Source organism: Anomaloglossus baeobatrachus, chromosome 5, assembly GCF_048569485.1.
Source record: "Anomaloglossus baeobatrachus isolate aAnoBae1 chromosome 5, aAnoBae1.hap1, whole genome shotgun sequence".
NCBI classification, from domain to species: domain Eukaryota; kingdom Metazoa; phylum Chordata; class Amphibia; order Anura; family Aromobatidae; genus Anomaloglossus; species Anomaloglossus baeobatrachus.
Window position 1 is genome coordinate 519,712,555 of NC_134357.1, and position 23,561 is coordinate 519,736,115.

The 23,561-nt window shown below is 47.5% G+C and overlaps 1 protein-coding gene across 1 annotated transcript in view; it reads right to left on the reverse strand.

Moving 5' to 3' along the window:
- Positions 1–23,561, reverse strand: part of LOC142312875 (uncharacterized) — a 115,844-nt gene that overhangs the window by 22,888 nt on the left and 69,395 nt on the right. Inside the window, exons 9-10 of the mRNA XM_075351859.1 lie at positions 2,848–2,938; positions 2,545–2,718 (exon numbers count right to left, since the gene is read on the reverse strand). Of these exons, the coding sequence (XP_075207974.1) occupies positions 2,545–2,718; positions 2,848–2,938 (265 nt within the window). The remainder of the gene's footprint in view (positions 1–2,544; positions 2,719–2,847; positions 2,939–23,561) is intronic.

Here is a 23,561-nt window from a genome sequence, read left to right on the forward strand (position 1 = left end):
CCAGCTGACCCCTGGGCAATGCTGGCGGAATGCTGGCATTGCGCTTGCATGGCCCATAGAAGTGAACGGCTGGGTTCCGCGATCTGCAGCCGCCCGTTCGCTTTCTTAATGCCGCAATCCGCTGTCAGTGTCAGAACAAAAAGAAGAGCATTTTCTTCTTTTCGTTCCGCTGCAGGTTAGTGGAACGGCAGCATTACAGAAGCGAACGGGCGGCCTATAGTGCATATGTAGCGGAAGTGTGAAAGCACCCTTATGCTGCCACTGTTAGAACTCCAAAGCACGTGCTTTACTAGCATTTTTGAGAGCGCTTTTGTGAGCGCTCTCGGTAATGACCCATAAGATACAGGCTATTGATAAATGCTAAATGCTCAAAAATAGCTCATGTAATAAAATAAAAAGAGCTGGCCGAAACAACACCTCGCTTTTCCAGCCATTGACTTAAGCCTGCTTTACACGCTACAAGATATCTTACGATGTGTCGGCGGGGTCACGTCGTAAGTGATGCACATCTGGCATCGTAAGGTATGTTGTAGCGTGTGACAGCGACGTGCAATTGCGATTGAACGAAAAACCGTTCATCGCATGCACGTCGTTCATTCCTGACGAATTGAACGTCAGATTGTTCATCGTACCCAGGGTAGCGCACATCGCAGTGTGTGACACCCTGGGAACGATGAACAGATCTCACCTGCCTCCTGCGGCTCCCGGCCCACAATGCGGAAGGAAGGAGGTGGGCGGGATGTTTACGTCCCGCTCAGCTCCGCCCCTCCGCTTCTATTGGCCGGCTGCCGTGTGACGTCGATGTGACGCCAAACGTCCCTCCCACTCCAGGAAGTGGACGTTTGCCGCCCACATCGAGGTCGTATGGAAGGTAAGTATGTGTGACGGGGGTTAATCGTTTGTGCGGCACGTTCAACAAATTGAACGTGCTGCACATACGATGGGGGCGTTGCAAATCGCGAAATTGCAATGTGTAAAGCAGGCTTTATATATTTAAAATTGGCAATCTTCTTTGCGATTTTCCAGTGCTTAGCACTTGGGTACGTGCCTACTGTAAAAGAGGTCTTAGGGTGCGACCGAACTTTGCGTTTCCACCTGCGTTTCAGCTGCTTTTTAGGTCCAGTTTGAGAAGCACCTTTTTCATACCAAAAGGCATGCGTTTTGATTTTACAGCAAAGTCTATGGAAATTGGGGATTTCTAGACCGCACTTAGCGTTTCTAAACACTGCGTTTAATTTGCATAGTTCGTGGCAAAAAGCATGCGTTCAAAGAAGCAGCATGTCAATTGTTTTTGCCATTTTAGGTGCGTTTTGCTAACATTGAAGTCAATGAGAAATGGCAAAAACCAAGAAACTTCAAATTTCCCGCATTTTACCTGCTTTTTATGTGCAGAAAACAAGCGTATTGAACTACCAAAACGCATGCTTTTTGAACATTATAATAATGATTTCATATGTCACTTTACACACACACATAGTCCGACAACTAAATTTATGAAAATTACTAATTTTTAGCTATTTTTCTAATAAATAGTATATTACCGCTATAATTTCATTAAATATTTCTATTTCTTAAATTATTTCTAAAATTCTATAGCTGTTCCTTTTTTTCCCTTTTTTTCCCTTTTTTCATTGGGTTTGACTGTTTAATCTTTATTTAGCAGTGTCTTGATGTTCAAAACACATGTGAAAAAGCATGTAAAAAGCGCTGAAAATGCATCTAAAATGCGGTAAATACGCATGCGTTTTCAGCGCTAAAATTCAGAAAAAGGCAACTTTGGTCAAATCAATGCGGTCGCAGCCTTAGGTCTAAAACACAAGGACAAAATTCCCTGCCTAATTTGTGGCTGAAATTCTGGGGGCAAAAAGCTGGGGGCGAAATATCCGTGGGCGAACTGCTGCTGGCAAAATGTGCGGGGGCAAAATGGGCGAAACATCCTGGGGGCGAAACGTCCGGGGGCGAAACGTCCGGGGGCGAAACGTACGGGGGCGAAACGTACGGGGGCGAAACGTACGGGGGCGAAACGTACGGGGGCGAAACATCCGGGGGCAAAACGTCCGGGGGCGAACTGCTGGGGGAAAAACATCTTCTTAGCGATTTTCCAGTGCTTAGCACTTGGGTAAGTGCCTACTGTGAAAGAGGTCTTAAGGCTAAAACACCAGGCCAAAATTCCCTGCCTAATTTGGGGCCGAAACATCTTGGGGCAAAAAGCTGGGGGCGAAATATCCGTGGGCGAACTGCTGTTGGCGAAATGTGCGGGGGCGAAACATCCGGGGGCGAAACGTCCGGGGGCGAACTGCTGGGGGCGAAACGTCCGGGGGCGAAATGCTGGGGGCGAAACATCCAGGGGCGAACTGCTGGGGGAGAAACATCCGGGGGCGACCTGCTGGGGGCAAAGTGTGCGGGGGCGAAATGTGCGGGGGCGAAATGTTCAGGGGCGAAGTGTACCTGGGGGCGAACTGCTGGGGGCAAAATGTTGGGGGCGAAACTTCCAACTCCCCATAGCGTTACTGTATAATGTCCCAGTATTCTCAGCAGTGTCACCTCTCCAGTCAGCAGCTCAATCATCTTGTAGGTGAGTTCTAGGATCTTCTGGTCATTGATGTCCTCATGTATCAGGGGGTGAAGTGGAGGCTCCATTATAGGGCTCAGGTGTCTTCCCCATCCCTCAGGGTTCTCACAGCGCTCACTAGAGGTCTTCTTCACTACTGTGTAATCCTGGATATGGAGAGACACATTAATAAATCTCACTACAGACATTTCCAGAGTCCTCACCTCTCCAGTTCTGTCCATCTGTTATTCCCATAGATAAGAATGGTGTAATGTGACGTCATCAGAATCTCTCACCTCTCCAGTAAGCCGGAAGAGGATCTCTAGGGTGAGGTGTAATATCCTCTCCACCACCTTGGTCCTGTCCCTATCCATTCTTGATGTGTAAAATCAGGAACATTTTCTCATACAGAAGATCTCCAATGAGAGGATCCAATATTGTAGGGACCTGAATGGGGAGAAGATGACGAAGTAACATCGTAAAGACCCCATGTAAGAATACAATTCCTGGAGATAATAAGTGGAAACATATGAGGAGACAGAACATGTAGATGTCATATTCTCTGTCTTTCAATGGACTTGGAACAGGAGCTGAATATCTTATGGAGGCAATGCTCCTGGCATTCATTGGCTATGTCGGTCAATGCTTTGGCATCCATTTGACTAAAGCGTTGATATGCTTGTCTATATCGAGCAAGAAGTACAAAGACCGGCGGGGGTTTAAATTTCATGAGCAATTTCTATTTTTTTCCAACAAAATTTACAAAACCATTTCTTGAAAAGGTACCACATCACATTTGAAGTGACTTTGAGAGGCCGAGGTGACAGAAAATACCCAAAAGTGACACCATTATGAAAACTGCACCCGTCACACTGCGCAAAACCACATCCAAGAGGTTTATTAATCCTGTAGGTGCTCCACAGGACCCAAAGCAATGTGGAAGGAAAAAATGAAAATTTTTTTTTCTTCTTCACAAAAATGTTACTTTAGCCATAAAATTTTGCATTTTTACAAGAGTAACAAGAGAAAATGCACCCTGAAATGTGTTGTGCAATTTCTCCTGAGCACGCTGATACCTCATATGTGGTGGAAATCAATTGTTTGGGCTCACAGCAGGGCTTTGAAGGTAAGGAGCGCCATTCGAATTTTTGAAAGCAAAATTAGCTGCAATCATTAGCGGACGTCATGTCGCGTTTGGAAACCCCTTGAGGTGCCTAAACAATAGAGCTCCCCCACAAGTGACCCCATTTTGGAAACTAGACCCCTCAAGGAATTATCTAGATGTTTGGTGACCACCTTAATGCCCAGGGGCTTCACAGAAGTTTATAACGTTGATCTGTGAATATATATATATATATATTTTTTTTTTTACCACAAAATTGTTACTTCAACCAGGTAGCTTGTTTTTGTTTTTTACAATGGTATTAGGAAGAAATGCACCATAAAAGTTATTGTGCAATTTCTCCCAAGTACACAGATACCTCATATGTCATGGAAATGAACTGTTTTGGCGCACGGCAGGGCTCAGAAGGGGAGGCGTGCCATATGGCTAAAAGTTAGCTGGACTCATTAGTGGATGCCATGTCACGTTTGGAGAACCCCTGATGTGTCTAAACAGTGGAGCTACCCACCAGTGACTCCATTCTGGAAACTAGACCCCTCAAGGAATTTACCTAGATGGTTGGTGAGTAGAGATGAGCAAACCTGTGGTTCAGTTTTCGAACCGAACACCAACTTAAAAAAACAGGGCTCGGGTTCGGAGTTTGAATGCTTTACGTGCGAACTTAACTTGCACATCCAACGCTGTGCTTAGTTACGCTTGGTGCTCATCCCTGTGTGAGCAGCTTGCAGTGTTTGAACAGCTCGCACTGGGAGTATAACAGAGTGATCACATGTAGTGTGCAACCCTAAACAAAAATTTGAAAATTCCTGTCCACCCTCCTCTGGAAGTGATGTGCTTATGGCTGGCTGCATGTGGGAGGAGACTCAAACTGCCAATTAGTGGTTCATTTGCTGCCAGCAAACCGAACCAAAGGTTGACTCATCTTTATTGGTGAGCACCTGGATCCCCTGGGGGCTTCACGGAATTTTATAATGTTGAGCTGTGAAAACGAAAAAAAAAAAATTTGTAAACCACAAAAATGTTGCATTACTGCCGAATTTTTCAAATTCACTAGGGTAACACGAGATAGTAAACCATACAATTTGTTGTGCAATTGCTCCCAAGTAAGCCAGTACCCCATAAGTGGTCAAAAACTACTTTTGGAGGCACAGTATAAAATGAAGAATGGAAGGAGCACCATATTGAAGTGCAGATTTAGTTGGAATGGTTTGCGGGTGCCATATCACATTGGCACAGCCCCCGGAGGTGCCAGAACAGCAGAAATCCCCCACAAGTGACCCCAGTTTGCACCCCACTGCACCCCTCAATGAATTAGTCCAGGGGTGCAGTGAGCATATTGACACTACAGGTGTGTCACAAAATGTTATACTATTTTGAAGGTGACCAAAAAATAAAACAACATTTTAGTAGTAAAAATGTAATTAAGTAACCACAGATTTCCAATTTTCACAAGAAGACTAGGTATAAAAATGCCACATAATGTGTTACACAATATCTCCAGAATGTGGCAATATGTGACTGTACAGTACTGTTTGGTACCACAGTGCTCAAAGAGAATGGAGCACCATATGATTTTTGGAGCACAGATTTTCCTAAAATAGTTGCGGACTCCATTTGCAGAGCCCCTAAGTGCCAGAACAGAAGAAATCCCCCTCAAGTGACCACGTTTTGGAAATCACACCCCTCTGGGAATTCATCTATGGCTGTAGTGACGATTTAGTCTTTGGAAAACACCCATGTTGTCAATCACAGTGAATGTTGCAGAATTAAAAATTGAAAAATTAATAGAAAGTGTATAAACCATAGCTAACAAAGAACCTTTCCTAAAAACATCTCTTTAATATATTGCATTAAAATCCAATAGACGACAAGCAATGAATAATTACTATAATCAATTCTCAAAATTTCAAAACTTAACACAGAGAGGCAGTCTTAAACTAGTGCACAGATAAGGGAGGAGAGCTAATTATGCCCTATAATGAATCCTCCCTCCTGTACACTACCTAGCAGCGGAGGTCGGCACCCTATAGGAATCGATATGGCGCCCCCACTCCTCGACAACTCTCCGTAGCTACCCCTCATTCGCCCGACCAAAATTGAAAAAGTGCTCATGCCTAATTTAAAGTGCAAACAGTGCTCAACCAAAAAACGGCATAAAATATAAAAATAAGGGGGACTACTTATAATTTGGATGTATAGAATCACACCATATCGATTCCTATAGGTTGCCGACCTCCGCTGCTAGGTAGTGTACAGGAGGGAGGATTCATTATAGGGTATAATTATCTCTCCTCCCTTATCTGTGCACTAATTTAAGACTGCCTCTCTGTGATAATTTTTGAAATTTTGAGAATTGATTATAGTAATTATTCATTGCTTGTCGTCTATTGGATTTTAATGTAATATATTAAAGAGATATTTTTAGGAAAGATTCTTTGTTAGCTAAGAATTAAAAATTGCAAATAAACCCTTGTTGTGCCCAGTACATTTTAGTGCCCATACACTGTGCTCAGCTCGTGCTTCTGTAAACCTGCACCCCGTACATTTAAGTGGGCTCTTCTCACTACAACAATCCCAAACATGTGGACGCTAAATGTGGTTTAGGTGCATTGTGGGGCTCAGAAGAGTGGGGGGCATTTGGATTTGGGAGCACAGATTTTGCAGGATTTCTTTTTTTGAGGGGGAAGCCATAGTGGTTTTTGAGAGCTTTTGTACTACCAGTAACGTGGAAGCCCCCTATATTTTGGATAACCGGTGACGGACCTGAGTGGGGACTTGTGCTTTTGTGGGGTGAGTTGAATGCTATTTGGAGATGATTTTGGTAGAGAACATTTTGGATCAGTTCACATTTATCTTGTGCTCTATGCTGAGCACTTACATCTACATCTCTGAAATACATGATTCAGGTGAAATCGGCAATTTATCCATTCACTAATGAGACAGCAGAGATACTCCATACTCCATTTGGCCTCTGTTCAGCGGTGTCCATCTTTTCAAAGGTGAACAAAACTGTTGATGGCCTCACTTTTGTGCATACCTAAAAAGAGGCATAAAAAGATGGACACTGCCGGATCACAGGCCAGACGTGAGGTCAATTTGACTCCTTCTGCCTCATTACAGTAAATATTGTGTAGTGAATTTTGTCTGAATCACGTTTTTCAGAGATTTGGGGTACATGCCCACAATCCGCACACACTATGTCCTGGATGCAGAGTGTCTTCTGCAGAGACACAAGTGTTCTACTCAAGAGACCACAGGAGCCCGTGCCCACTATCAGGGTTTGGGGCACTATGGACTTTCGCTCTGTTTTTCCATTTGACAACACTTGCGTCTCTGCAGCATAAATTGACATGCTGCATCTAGGGAAGCCGCTCCACAGGTCAGTTAACGCTGCAGAGAAAAAAAAAAAAAAAAGCACAGTGGGAATGGGATTTCTATCAATCCACCCACTGTGCTTGTACCGCACAATGCACCATTTTGGAAGCAGTGAAAACATGAAGCGTTCGATATGCTGCTATTCCTGTTTGTGGGCACATACCCTTACATGTAATCCCAGTGCAATGTGACGCCCTGGTCTGGCAGGTCGTCACAGGGTATTGTGCAATCTGCCCTTCTGTGCAATATCCACCTCCTCCTTTGTTACGGGTTCCCAACTATGGTGTTGCCAACAGCAGTCAATAAAAATACTAGGAAAACTCTGCACCACACCCACCAGAAACACCAGTGGACGGCCTGAGTGGAATAGGGTCACCCACTTGGGGGGTTGGTTAAGGGGAGGTCAGGAGTGTCAGGAGTCAGTCATAAGTAGAGGAAGTGAAGGAGAGAGGTCAGGGGCCGGGATCCTTGGAAGTAACTAGGTGACAGACGGTGGTCTGGGCCTAGTAGTAGCTGGACTCACGGTCGCAGGGGATCGTGACAAGAGTCACAGAACTGTCGAGGAGGACAGCCGGCAGCCTTGTACCATCACCGGGCTGGGACCAGGGCACGACGGGGTACGTGTACCCTAGGTCAGGGAGTAGCTTCAGGCAACCTGACAATTTACCCGACGAGGACGGAGCCTTCAAGATCCGCTCTCCACCTGCTCCAAAATCGGGGTACTAGCGCAACGAGGGGGATAGTACTTTCTACAAAATGGTCCAGAAAATCCCAAGCTTGAACCCTGAGAGCAAGCTCCCACAGTGCAATAAGAAGCTGAGTCCTGCACCACTCGTGTGTCTCCGTTACCCGGATGATGAACTTTCACTTGCAGGAGCTTTCAGCACCAGTATAAGAATTACTCCGGACACAGCGTGCTGGTCAAGTATGGAGATACCATCCAATCAACAGGGTAAGATGAAAAATGACCGCAAAACAGCTGCTATACCGGACGTTCTTTATTCAATCTTTGTGCAGGATAAAAATCGCGGCGGGAGGAGACCTGGATACCGGCCCCTCACAGAGGACGACGGCCGTTTCGCCTGTAAATAGGCTTCTACGGGTCCACCATCGGGGACAATTTTTGCCTACTTTTTTTATTTATTTTTTTACAGTGTTCACTGAAGGTATTAGCTAGTGTTATGGACTTGACAATACCAGATGTGTACTTTTTTTTTATTTATTGTACACAAATATACGTTATTTTTCGGATTATAAGACGCACTTTTCCTACCAAAAATTTGGAAGAAAAGTGAAGGCTGCGTCTTATAATCTGAATGTAGCTTACCGGGGTGGTGGAGAGGGGGTCGCAAGATGCTGGGAGAATGCTGCGGCAGCTGTGTAGGGGCTGCGGTGGCTGGGCTGGTGAGGGGTCTGCGGAGGCTGGTGATGCCGCGGCTGTGCAGTGTCAGCAGCTGCTGTGCGGGGTCTCCGGCTTCTGCAGCGGCTGTGCGGGGTCTGCGCGTGGTCTCCATTGGCTGGTGCTTGGTCTGCTGTGCGGACTCTCCGGCGGTTTTACTGGCGCTGCAGGTCGGGCAGTGAGGATTTCAAATCATGCCGCCCAAAGTCTGCTGGAGGGAGATCAGTGGGCTGGAGGCGGCGCCTGCACAGATGAGAGCTTGAGTTGAGAGCTCCAACTGCGCAGGCGCTGATTCCGCCCACTGATCTCTGTCCAGCAGACTTCAGGAAAATTGCACCCGGAAGTGGCGCTTGCGCAGATGAGATCTCGGCTTGCCACTGAGCCTAGAGCTCAATGTGCGCTGATGCCGAGTGTCATTTCTTTGAAGCCCTCTCCGTCCACAGCAGCCGCAGCCTGAGCCCCAGCACAGCTGCCCCAGCACGACAGCACCAGCCTCCGCCGCAGCTCGAGACCCAGCCTCCGCCGCAGCTCGAGCCCCAGCCTCTGCCTCCTCCATCACCGCTACTGCCCCTCTGGTAAGACACCGTCGGATTACAAGATGGACCCCATTTTTTTTTTCACCTTCTCTTGGTCTGAATTTGGGGTGAGTCTTATAACCTGGTTAGTCTTATAAAACGAAAAATACGGTAAGTAAATTATTGGAATATTTATTTTTTAGTTTTTTATTTTCAGATTTTTAAAAAAATAATTTTATTTTTTTAACTTAACTTTGTCACGTAGTCCCTTTATGGGACAGCACCCCACAGTGCTCTGATCACAAGGTGTTGTGTACACATCACATACACCAAGATTCTGAGATTATATATATATATATATATATATATATATATATATATATATATATATATATATATATATATATATATATATATATATACACACACACATATACACATATACATACATATACATACACATACACATGCATACACATACACATACACACACACACACACACACACACACAGTATGTACACACCATATTTTTCGTTGTTTTTATTTTTTTAAGACGCACCGGATTATAAGACGCACCCCAAATTTGGAGGAAAGAAAAAAAAAAAAAAAAAAGGTGAAAAAAACAATCTGGTGGCGTCTTACCAGGGAGACGGGGCAGCAGCAGAGCGGGGTTATGCAGCCCAGAAACTCACTGCGGTCTCTGCTCTGTGCGGGGCTGGTGACGCTGCTCTGCTCTGTACGGTGGGCAGTGAGTCACCAGCCATTCTGAAGATGTCGGCGGTCTACGGTGAGGGCCTCAAATAATGGCGGTCATAGTCGGCGTGTGCGCAGATGACAGCTTGAGCTGAGAGCTCCATCTGCGCAGGCACTGACTCTAGGCACCATTATTTGAATCCCTGACCACCGATATCTTTAGAATGACCGCCCGCCGAGCAGCACAAAGCAGCCGCGCGCCGAGCAGCACAAAGCAGCCGCGCGCCGAGCAGAGCCGAACAGAGTGGAGCCGATGCATACAACAGCGCCGTACTGACAAGCGCCGTCAGCACCCGGTAAGCTACATTCGGATTTTAAGATGTACCCCTCATTCTTTATATATATATATATATATATATATATATATATATATATATATACACATACACACACACACACACATATATAATGTGTGTGTGTGTGTGTGTATATATATACATACATACACACACACACACACACATACATGTGTATATACAGTTAGGTCCAGAAATATTTGGACAGTGACACAATTTTCGCGAGTTGGGCTCTGCATGCCACCACATTGGATTTGAAATGAAACCTCTACAACAGAATTCAAGTGCAGATTGTAACGTTTAATTTGAAGGTTTGAACAAAAATATCTGATAGAAATTGTAGGAATTGTACACATTTCTTTACAAACACTCCACATTTTAGGAGGTCAAAAGTAATTGGACAAATAAACCAAACCCAAAAAAAATATTTTTATTTTCAATATTTTGTTGCGAATCCTTTGGAGGCAATCACTGCCTTAAGTCTGGAACCCATGGCCATCACCAAACGCTGGGTTTCCTCCTTCTTAATGCTTTGCCAGGCCTTTACAGCCGCAGCCTTCAGGTCTTGCTTGTTTGTGGGTCTTTCCGTCTTAAGTCTGGATTTGAGCAAGTGAAATGCATGCTCAATTGGGTTAAGATCTGGTGATTGACTTGGCCATTGCAGAATGTTCCACTTTTTTGCACTCATGAACTCCTGGGTAGCTTTGGCTGTATGCTTGGGGTCATTGTCCATCTGTACTATGAAGCGCCGTCCGATCAACTTTGCGGCATTTGGCTGAATCTGGGCTAAAAGTATATCCCGGTACACTTCAGAATTCATCCGGCTACTCTTGTCTGCTGTTATGTCATCAATAAACACCAGTGACCCAGTGCCATTGAAAGCCATGCATGCCCATGCCATCACGTTGCCTCCACCATGTTTTACAGAGGATGTGGTGTGCCTTGGATCATGTGCCGTTCCCTTTCTTCTCCAAACTTTTTTCTTCCCATCATTCTGGTACAGGTTGATCTTTGTCTCATCTGTCCATAGAATACTTTTCCAGAACTGAGCTGGCTTCATGAGGTGTTTTTCAGCAAATTTAACTCTGGCCTGTCTATTTGTGGAATTGATGAATGGTTTGCATCTAGATGTGAACCCTTTGTATTTACTTTCATGGAGTCTTCTCTTTACGGTTGACTTAGAGACAGATACACCTACTTCACTGAGAGTGTTCTGGACTTCAGTTGATGTTGTGAACGGGTTCTTCTTCACCAAAGAAAGTATGCGGCGATCATCCACCACTGTTGTCATCCGTGGACGCCCAGGCCTTTTTGAGTTCCCAAGCTCACCAGTCAATTCCTTTTTTCTCAGAATGTACCCGACTGTTGATTTTGCTACTCCAAGCATGTCTGCTATCTCTCTGATGGATTTTTTCTTTTTTTTCAGCCTCAGGATGTTCTGCTTCACCTCAATTGAGAGTTCCTTAGACTGCATGTTGTCTGGTCACAGCAACAGCTTCCAAATGCAAAACCACACACCTGTAATCAACCCCAGACCTTTTAACTACTTCATTGATTACAGGTTAACGAGGGAGATGCCTTCAGAGTTAATTGCAGCCCTTAGAGTCCCTTGTCCAATTACTTTTGGTCCCTTGAAAAAGAGGAGGCTATGCATTACAGAGCTATGATTCCTAAACCCTTTCTCCGATTTGGATGTGAAAACTCTCATATTGCAGCTGGGAGTGTGCACTTTCAGCCCATATTATATATATAATTGTATTTCTGAACATGTTTTTGTAAACAGCTAAAATAACAAAACTTGTGTCACTGTCCAAATATTTCTGGCCCTAACTGTATATAATCTATATATCTATCTATCCCCCATTCCCTACAGCCTCGAATATGAGACTACCATCCTTTTGTAGACAATCATCTTGGAAATCTCATACATCAATATGACTTATGCTAAATAGTTGCTAAATATGATTAGTTATGCAGATTCTTGTCATGTCATTGCATTGTTACTGTTTTGCTCCTGCAGGGGGGAAAATATTTTTATTCCTGACATCCTGTTCTCACATTACCTAATAACTCAGTGTGTTATTAGTTTGATTCCCAAGCGAAAGATCACTGGTTTGAATCGAGGAGCTGCCATGAAGAAAATTTCCCAAGAAAAGAGAAACAGCATCATCCAGCTCCTCGATAGCGGTCCCTCAGCCAAGAAAATTGCCAAACGACACCATGTGACAGTTGGAAGAATATGAAATGAAATCTGTCCATCAAAGAAGTGGACGTCCAGGCAAAATATCGGAGTCAACAAGTCGGCTCATCACAAGGTCTGTTCTGTTGTGACAAACACTGCAGTGGAGGAGGCTCTTGTGCTTCGTATTCATGAGATTACACATGTCCATACAAGCACCGTGAACGTATGATACACAAGTCTGGAATGGTGGCTCGAAAAGAAGGTAAAGAAGCCTTAACTTCAATATCGTCATAAGAAGCATCTGCTCGAGTTTGAGAAAAGGTCTATTTCTTTCCACTTATAGACGGATCCTTCAGTCTGAAAATGATCAATTCATGGGTAAAATCTATCTTCAGATTATGTGCACATGACTTTATTTCTGTCAGATTCCGCATTAAAAAACATTCACTGAACATTAAAAATGACCATACGCTCAGCAATATCGAAATGACTTTTTTAAAGGGAATCTGTCACCAGGTTTTTGCTACTTCATCTGAGAGCAGCATAATGTAGAGACAGAGATCCTAATTCCACCGATGTGTCACTTACTGAGCTGTTTGCTGTCATTTTGATAAAATCAATGTTTCTTTTGCTGCATATCTTATGAATACGCTGGACTAACTGGCAGCACGCCAAGTAGTCCTGTAATGATAATCAACTGCTGATTAACCAGTGATTTTATCAAAACTACACTAAGCAGCCCATTAAGTGACACATCGCTGGAATCAGGGTCTCTGCCACTACATTATGCTGCTCTCAGATTAGGTGCAAAAACCTGGTGACAGAGTCCGTTTAAACATTTCAGGTTAAGCAGCTAGAAGTCACCCGACCATTCATTAGGCGGCTTCCACCACAAAATGATAAAAGAGACAACAAAAGGAGACGCTTTAGGTAAAAGATTTATAAGACACCGTATGCACATAACCTTACGATGGCGTAAAATCTCAGACTCAGCATAAGAAAACCCACAGCGAGGAGTCTGCGCATCTCTGTCTGCTGAATGGGGATTTCTACATCCAATAACGGCTCCCGTATGTATTACAGCAACTAGAATAACATCACCTGTGCCCAGTAATGGGGAATCTCCACATACCTCCTCCTGCAGAGCCGCACACTGGATATATGGCTGCTCTGTGCTTACAGGACCTGTGATGATGTCACATGGAGGGGAGGAGTCAGGGGTCACATGATCAGCTCCTCAGTGTGTGCAGGACTCTGCTGTGCTGGGTGTCATGGTGGTGGATGAGGGGAAATTTATGTGTGGGGTCAGGAGGGATTTACACAGTGTGGATGGAGCAGAGGTGTGTGTATGACGTGTGTACGGAGCGGAGCTGTGTGTGTGCGAGTTGTACACAGCTTTTGTGTGTATGACATGTACTAAGTGAAGCTACATCTGTACAGATAGGATCCGCATGTGTACGGAGTGGAGCCATGTATGTACAATGTGTACGGTGCAGACCCGTGTGTGTACGGAGCGGATCCGCGTGTGTATAACGTGTACCAAGTGGAGCTGTGTCTGTACAGATAAAAGCCGCATGTGTACGACGTCTACAGAGTGGGGCCGCGTGTGTACGACGTCTACAGAGTGGGGCCGCATGTATACTAAGAGTACCGAGCGGATCCGCGTGTGTATAACGTGTACCAAGTGGAGCTGTGTCTGTACAGATAAAAGCCGCATGTGTACGATGTTTACAGAGCGGAGCCGCGTGTGTACGACGTCTACAGAGTGGGGCCGCATGTATACTAAGAGTACCGAGGGGAGCCGCGTGTGCGCGATGCATACCGAGCGGAGCCGCGTGTGTACGACATGTACCGCGCTAAGCCACGTGTATACGACACTTACGGAGCAGAAAGACATGCGTACGGACCGGAGCCACTTGTGTGTGAAGCGTACGGACCGGAGCCATTTGTGTTCGAAGCGTACGGACCGGAGCCGCGTGTGTACGAAGCGTACGGACCGCAGCCGCGTGTGTACGAAGCGTACGGACCGCAGCCGCGTGTGTACGAAGCGTACGGACCGCAGCCGCGTGTGTACGAAGCGTACGGACCGCAGCCGCGTGTGTACCAAGCGTACGGACCGCAGCCGCGTGTGTACAAAGCGTACGGACCGCAGCCGCGTGTGTACGAAGCGTACGGACCGGAGCCGCGTGTGTACAAAGTATACCAACCGGAGCTGCCATTGTACAAGTTCGGAGCGGAGCCACGTAGTGGAGATGTATGTATTCGATGGAACCTTGTGTACGGAGCAAAATCATTTGTGAATGGAGCGGAGTCATGTGTGTGTACGATGCTCATCTACGTGCGTCTACAACGTGTAAGGAGTGGACCTTCACATGTAAGAAGTGGAGCCTCGCGAATACAACACGTACAGAGCGTAACAGTGTGTGTACAGAGTGGAGCCATGTTTGTTCGGAGAAAAGTCATGTGTGTGTGTGTACGGAATAGAACTGTGTGTGTACGACATGTACAGAGCGGAACAGTGTATATATGATGTGTACTGAGTGCAGCCGTGTGTGTACGACATGTATAGAGCAGAGCCCCGTGTGTACGACATGTATAGAGCAGAGCCCTGTGTGTACAACATGTACGGAGCAGAGCAGAGCCGTGTGTGTATTACATGTAGGGAGAGGAGCTGCAGTATGTAGTGGTGAGCTTGCGTGCTCAGCAATGCTCAGTACTCAATTGAGTATCCATGTTTTTCAGCCACTACACATGTGGTGATTGTCTGCCAATCAAGTGAATGCCATAGCCATTTTGGCTACTGGCATTCCTGTGATTGGGGGTCTATACAAGACAGCATGCTCAGTGCACTGTACCCCAGAAATATTGTTGAGAGTGTGTCTGCTGGAGAAGGGATAGTGTACTACAGTGATTCTAGCCTTATAGTCCACTCTTAGAGAAGGGATAGTGTATGAGGCTGTGTGCGCACGTTGCGTGGTGTCCATGCTGAAAAATCTGCAACAATTTGTCACCGCATGAATGTGATGCCCTAGACTATTCAGGTCTATTCAGCTCCACCACCATTCACAAATCCTAGATACACCTTGCATCACACCTGTCAGGCACACCAGTGGGCTGCTTAAGCAGGAATAGGGCCGCCCACCTAGGGGTCAGACAGGGAGGTGGGAGGTGTCAAGTCAGTTCAGTGGTAGCCCTCGAGCTGTGAGGAGCTCTGAGAAAGCTGGGAGTTGTAGCTCCCAGGGGAGAAGCAGACTAGGTCACTGGCGGTGGTCTGTACCTAGAGGAGGCGGACCCCCGGTCGCAGGGGATTGAGGCTAGGTGCCTGGGACCTGTCTTGGAGGATGGTCAGCAGCCTGGGCCTAATCACCGGTCTGGGACCGAAGGCACGTTGGGGTACACAGACCCTAAGTCGGCGAGAAGCTTCAGGCGACCCGGCAATTAACCTGCAGAGGACAGGGCCTTTATGAACTGTTCCCACGAAGCTCAGAGATTGGGGGCACTAGTGCAATGAGGGGGATAGGGCTTTCCCAAACAAGCAGCCCACTGAGATCCCAAGCGTGAGCCCCTGAGAGCAGGCTCCCTCACTTAGCCATAGTGGGGAGCGGGGCCCGGAAAGCTCCAAGCTAACGGGCCACAAAGGACACTCTAAATTTTTGCCAGGAGGCAGGTCACGGACCACCAGGCAGTGCTGTAGGGGACGGGACCTGGACAAGCTCCCCTCAGGAGATAGCGGCAGTCAGAGACTTGGTTTACCCTGTTGTCAGCGTCTGCTTCATTGCTGAGTGAGTCCATCACCCCGGGTACTCCCAACGGCAGCGGCGGTACTCCCAATTACCGTACACCACGGGTGGCGTCACGAACTATACCTTTCCCCTGTAAATAATCCCCTTCTTCATTTGAGTGTGGCCCCTAGCTCCCGGGTCCAGAGAACCTCGAGCGACAAGTAATCATCACCCTCGGATCCGAGCAGTTCGACCGCTGCAGGGGCGGCACACCTCAAATTTCTGGCGTCACAAACAGGATACGAACTGGGCCCACTAACCTGGGTGACGTGAGCCTTGAAACGCAAAGCTGCAGTGTCAAGATCCCGTTCCTGCCATTTTCCGCCATCTTTGGCGCCAAAATGCCATCTTCCAGATCAAAAGCGCGCAAAGCCGAAGCCCCGCCATTCGTCCTGAGAGTTTGGCTGGAACCGGAACTTCCCATAGTGCCCGAGCACGAAAGTGAGTGGCTGGGGAAAACCAAGGGGGAACGTGAAGATGTCCGCGCCGGATGATGGAAGCCAGACCAGGGTAATGCGAGTGCAGGGGTGCTGCTCCGGACGCAGGAGCGGCAGCACCCAGGGCCGAGGCATTCGCACCTATCATGCCGATCACCTTACCCTACGTGCCTGGAGCTGCCTGGCTTCCACAATATGATGGCCGACCTGATGCATTGCAGGGATTCAAGCGGAAGATTTGCACCGTTCTTGATATGTACGCCCTGACTGGCCGGCAGCAAGCGTCTGTGGTGCTCGGTCAGCTGACAGCGCCGCTGAGCTGGAAGTGGAGCAGGGAAGCCAGGACTCTGCCATAACGTTCCTGGGCACCGCAGAGGCAAGATGGCAGCCCGAGACTGGTCACCAGAGCAAGCTGCTCCTGGGTCCGCGACCTGGATCGAGCAGGAGACTGAACAACTCTGCAGGAGGATGCAGACGCAATTCCTCTTTATCCTGGACCATTAGAGGGAAGAGATTAGGAGCCTGGCAATGGCTGTGCGAGCCCGTGAGATTACAGTCCCACGCGAGGAGCGGGAAAGCAGCTACCCAGCCCCGGTTGACCTGGCCTATACGGCTGCGAGGTCCGGTCTGCCCCCGTCCTCTGCAAGCACTCCGCCACCGTCACCCTCATCCTCGGCGGATGCCGAGCTGCCAACCCCAACACCAGCAGCGGAACCTTCAGTCCCCATTTGCAAGGAACGAGCTGCAGACCCTCTGACCCAGCCACCCGACCAGGCCACGACAGCGGTTACCCCAACACAGCCAGACCAGACTGGGCCGTATCACCGGGCCCATACCCTGATACGGAGCACCCGGACTTTGCATCCCCGGCTGCGGAGCAGTCGGCTCCTTTGTCTGCCAGGGTGGAGCCTGTGGAGATACCATCTCTGCCACCACGCAGCATCCCAGCTGCTCCTGGGGCCGCAGAAGTGTACCTACGACCCATACCGGTAAGGGAGGCGAGGCCAGATGCTGACGCCCCCTACTGGGTACGACAACAGCACAAGTTGAATCTGGAAATGACGACCCGAGATCAGCGTCGACGGGAGATTGCTACCCGTACCGAAAGAGAAACTGAGAAATGCCACCTCCCGAGTCAGAGAGCCGCGGTACCGAGGTCTTGTAGAGCGGTTTGACCCTAACCGAGGATGGGAGTTTGTCCGGGAAGCGGGCCTCACGGCGGGGTTGTTTGTCTCCCGGAGAGATGTAGAGGAGCATCTCTCGAGGGGACACCTGGGCCGTAACCTGGAGCCGGGAGAGGTGGTTTCGTACACCCGCCACTGTGGAGAGTAGGGCTGGTATGCCTTGGATGTGAAAAGGCTTGTTATGATAGATGAGCAGGTCATGCCAGCCTCCGCCGTGGATTACAAGCATTAAGGGTAGCGGTACCAGGCTATCTAGCGTTCATGTTAATACAGTGTTTTCTTTTATTATTTTTCTTAGTTTATTTTCTTGAAAGATGATAAGTAATGTTTATATGCAAAATGATTACCGGGTTTTAATCAACTGAGTACCTCATCTCATTGAAGAAGTTATATGATGTTTGCACCTGGTACATGAACTGTGTTTTCTTTCCCCATATTTTAGTAGTAAAAATGGACCATGGCTGCGGGACTGGTTGCGGCCAGCATGAACTTGTGCTATTGTAAATAAGTAGCACCTCCTGTGCCTACCAGTCATCCTTTTAAACCCAGGACTTTAACCCTGTCATGGACCCCAAGTAGGAATGCAGCAGGTCAGGTTTGTTTGGGTAGCGGGTTAATGGGATCCGGGACGTTGGAACTGGACTGTCGCAAGAAGAGGCTGCAACGGAGTAGGATGAGCCTCCACTATCAATACAACCGGTAGCGTTCCCAGGTTTCTACCAATAAAAATTAACTCTAAGGGGTACTGTACACGTTGCGACATCGCTACCACTATATCGTCAGGGTAACGTCGTTAGTGACGCACATCCGGCGCCGGTAGCGACATCGCAACGTGTAAATCCTAGATGGAACAATGAACGAGCACAGAAGCATACAATCTCGCTGATCTGTGTAACGTCGTTCATTTCCATAATGTCGGATCGACCGCAGGTACGATGTTGTTTGTCGCTCCTGCAGCTCCACACATCGCTGTGTGTAAACCCGCAGGAGCGACAAACATCTCCTTACCTGCGTCTCGACGGCAATGCGGAAGGGAGAAGGTGGGCGAGATGTTATGTCCCGCTCATCTCCGCCCCTCCGCTTCTATTGGCCAGCCGATTAGTGACGTCGCGGTGACATCGCTGTGATGCCGAACGCACCTCCCCGTTGAAGGTGGGATTGTTCGGCAGTCACAGCGACGACGCCGAGCTGGTATGTGCGAGTGAAGCTGCCGTAGCGATAATGTTCAACACATATCGCATGTGCGACGGGGGCGGGTACTATCGCGCTGGACATCGCTAGCAGATGCTAGCGATGTCGCAGCGTGTAAAGTACCCCTAAGAGTTTAAATGTAACGTTTAAGTAATGCGCCTCCCCTGTGAGGGATGGAAAATGTTAATGAAAATGTTATTCTTTCTCTTTTCAGTTGACAAAAATAAACCTCTGGATGTCCTGTAGCTCGGAGATGAGCTACGTTTAACCAAGGGAGAATGTAACGCCCTGGACTATTCAGGTCGTCACAGGGTTCTGCACGCTCTTTCTCTTAGTGCAGGATTCAACCCGCCATGATTCTGGATGTCCATTCTGCAGTACTGCCTCCACCAGCATTCACAAATCCTAGATACACCTTGCACCACACCTGTCAGGCACACCAGTGGGCTGCTTAAGCAGGAATATGGCTGCCCACCTAGGGGTCAGACAGGGAGGTGGGAGGTGTCAAGTCAGTTCAGTGGTAGCCTTCGAGCTGTGAGGAGCTCTGAGGAAGCTGGGAGTTGTAGCTCCCAGGGGAGAAGTAGACTAGGTCACAGACGGTGGTCTGGACCTAAAGGAGTCGAACCCCCGGTCGCAGGGGATTGAGGCTAGGTGCCTGGGACCTGTCTTGGAGGACGGTCAGCAGCCTGGGCCTAATCACCGGTCTGGGACCGAAGGCACGTCGGGGTACACGGACCCTAGGTCGGGGTACACGGACCCTAGGTCGGGGAGAAGCTTCAGCCGACCCGGCAATTAACCTGCAGAGGACAGGGCCTTTATGGACTGTTCCCATGAAGCTCAGAGATTGGGGGCACTAGCACACTAGCAACGAGGGGGATAGGGCTTTCCCAAACAAGCGGCCCACTGAAATCCCAGGCATGAGCCCCTGAGAGCAGGCTCCCTCACTTAGCCATAGTGGGGAGCGGGGCCCGGAAAGCTCCAAGCTAACGGACCACAAATGACACTCTAAATTTGTGCCAGGAGGCAGGTCACAGACCACCAGGCAGTGCTGCAGGGGACGGGACCCGGACGAGCTCCCCTCAAGAGACACCAGCAGTCAGAGACTTGGTTTACCCTGTTGTCAGCATCTGCTTCATTGCTGAGTGAGTACCCGACTGACCCCTGCAACCAGCGACCTGCGCTCCCCCTGCATCCCACACCTCCATCCAGAGTCCCGGGGCCTTCCCTTACCCGTGGAGGGGAACGTCATCTTGCTGCCCAAGTCCATCACCCCGGGTACTACCAACAGCAGCGGCGGTACTCCCAATTACCGTACACCACGGGTGGCGTCACAAACTATACCTATCCCCTGTAAATAATCCCCTTCTTCATTTGAGCGTGGCCCCTAGCCCCCATGTCCAGAGACCCTCGAGCCAGGAGTAATCATCACCCCCTGATCCGAGCGGTTCGACCGCTGCGGGGCGGCACATGTGCGCTTGAAATCGCTGCAGAAACACTGCGTAATGGATGCAGTGTGTCTGCAGAATAGATGCCAATTTCACGCGCTCTGGATGCTGCCTCTCCCATAGGCCTCTTTCACTTGTCCGTGAAAATCATGCACGTTTTTGACGGACGTATCAAAGGTGCGTATTGCCCTCAGTGTGCCGTGATTTTGGCACACGTGTGTTCTCAGTGTGCTATTCGTGATAACACACGGAGAACGGAAACATTCTGCTCACCTGTCCCTGGAGTTGCTGTCCGTGGTGCTGATCTTCGGTCTCCAGCCCTGCCGACTCCCAGCTGCTGCTGCTTCTGTCCCACAGTGGAGTGAATATGCAATGAGCATAATGAGCAGGGGTCGGAAGCAAGTGACAGCAGTGCTGGAGAAGGGGAGTATAGAAATTCTTTTTTTTTTCACAGACACGTGTGTTTTCTCCGGTGCGTGTCACACGGATCACATCCGTGTGATCCATGGCAAAACACGGACATGAGCGCAGACCCATTGATTTTAATGGGTCTACGTGTGCCCGTGTCTCCGGCACGTGAGGATATGGACCAAACACGTACCTGAGACACAGACGTGTCAAGGAGGCCATAGACAGAGTGGGAGCAGCATCCAAAGTGAACAAAATAAGTGACATGTTGCTTTTTTGAGCGCAGTGATTTGGATCAAGATTTCAGCATGCAAATCGCTGTACTCTCAAACGCAATGTGCGCAAGGATTATGCACAATCTTCATAGATTGTTTAGTGGACGCAGGACGCATGCATTTACGCTGCAGTGCTAGACACACCGTAAATGCATGCAATACGCACACGTGCGCACATGCCCTAATAGGAATGTAGGCAGGGATCCTAACCTTACAGACCTTATTGCTGCTGCTGCTACATTAGTTTTATTTAACGTCTGGTCGAACTCGGGCATCTGACAAGTGTGGGGAGGTAGTAGTGTTGGATGTCGAACTTCACAACAAACAGGTCATGGGTATTTTTGGGGACAGGGAAATTTACTGCAGATTGGATGCAGACCCCACTCAAATATTTTAAAAGTCACTTGTAGAGATATTGTATTGCGGTTTCAATAAGGCCTAAAACACACTTCCGCAAAAAAAACGTACGTGTCTCACGGTCCGTTTTTCGGGTCAGTGTTCCGTTTTTTAGGGGCGTTTCTCCAGCACGTAAGGCATCCGTGTGATGGCGTATGCGAGGCGTGTGTGCGTGTGGAATGTCCGTATTGACATTAAATACGTACGTGTGCAGTCCGTTTTTAAAGGCCCGCATTGTTACCCAATTAACGATTTTAATCATTCATCATGAGCTCCTGGTGTTGTTTGCTTTCAATTGATCTGATAGATTGGAAACAAGTGTTTCAAATTTTGTGATGAAAAACGGACACGGACATACTCCGTGTGCGGTCCGTGCAGGCACGGACCCATAGACTAAAGCGGGTCCGTGCCTGCGTGCTGCCGGACAAAAATGGACATGTCGTCCGTGTAGAAAAGTGCACACACGTACTTACCACACGGACACACGTTCCGTGTGATTTTACGTGTGTGTGCCATCTACCATTGAATAATATGGGTCTCCGTTTCTCCGTGTCTCCGGTACGTGCAAATACGTACCGCACACGTACGAAAAAAATGGATGTGTGTTGCGGGTCTAAAAGGTGTATTAACAAAAAAAAAGAGACCGAATATTTAATGGTGGACCATCCTGTCTCTACGGTTTTCCATGGGCTCCCCAAGCTTCACAAGGACATTTTCCCTCCACCTCTCAGGCCGATAATCTCAGCCATTGGGTCTCAATGAGAGACTCAGTACCTGGGTTGACACCAGTTTACAACCTATGGCTGTGGTCACACCAGGTTATCTTAAAGATGGATCGGATGTTTTAAGATTTTTTGATGGATTTGTCTTGAAGGATAACATGAATTTCGTGTCTTACGATATAATCAAATCTGTATTCCAGTATTCCACATCTGTCTGTTATACCAACTATTACACATTTTCTAGCACAATAAATGATTTTTTTGAGTTAATTAAAACAATTCCTTATGTCTATCCACTATCTATTGGAACATAATTTTTTCCTATTCAACCAGGTGTTCTATCTGCAAATTAGGGGTATCCCGATGGGGTCTAAATTTCCTCTTCGTTGGCGATCTTATATGTTTCCTGGGGGAAACAAATGTACATTTACAGTAATAGTAACCCCTATGCAGACTGTCTTCTCTGGTACGATTGCTTTTTGGATGACGCTTTAATCATCTGGATTGGTGACAGAATGACCGTGTCGGAGTTTATACAGTACTAGCTGTACTACCCGGCTTCGCCCAGGTTAATAACTGCTGTTAACAAAATAGAATGTATTAACAAAAATGTATTCTGCACACAAAAACCACAAAACAAATAGAAATGTAATTATTAAAAGGCAAAAACTAAGCTAATAGAAGCATTTCACAACATATATTTCAACACCTGGAAAGAGACAGACCTATGTCTCTGACTGTCTGTCTCTTTCTCAGTCTGTCTCAATCTCTTTCCCTGTCTGTCCATCTATCTCTTTCCCTGTCTGTCTATCTATCTGTGTCACTTTCCGTGTCTGTCTCTTTCCCTCTTTCCCCGTCTGTCTCTTTCCTTGTGTCTGTCTCTTTGTCTGTCTTTTTACCTGTCTTTGTCTGTCTCTTACCCTGTCTGTCTCTTTCCCTCTCTTTCCCTGTCTGTCTCTTTCCCTGTGTCTGTCTCTTTACCTGTCTGTGTCTGTCTCTTAACCTGTCTCTCTCTTTCCCTCTCTTTCTCTTTCCCTGTCAGTCTGTCTCTTTGTCTGTATGGGGAGATAAGGTATGCACACAAGTGACTATGTAAGGGGAATACATGAAATAGCAGAAACTGCTGTGTGAATACTGACTTGAAAAATCCAATAGCTATATATAAGAGTGAAAATGTGAAAAATGGAATCTGCATTACTGCCATGAACATATGAATCAAGAGAATTATTCCTTATTTGTTAGTAGTTTTTCGTTTGTGAACCCTCCCCAACCACACCTATTGCCAATCCATATCATACGCATAAATAGCCTGGGTCTCAGCTTCCCATACACGGTAAGTTTTTTTAACTGCATGAGAGGACACACAAGCTAGGGACCCCAATGTAGGGAAATACTTTGGCGTAGTGTTGGGGCTCTATTGCATTGATCAATTCAGTAGCTAAATTTCTCTTGATTCATATGTTCATGGCAGTAATGCAGATTCCATTTTTCACATTTTCACTCTTACATATAGCTATTGGATTTTT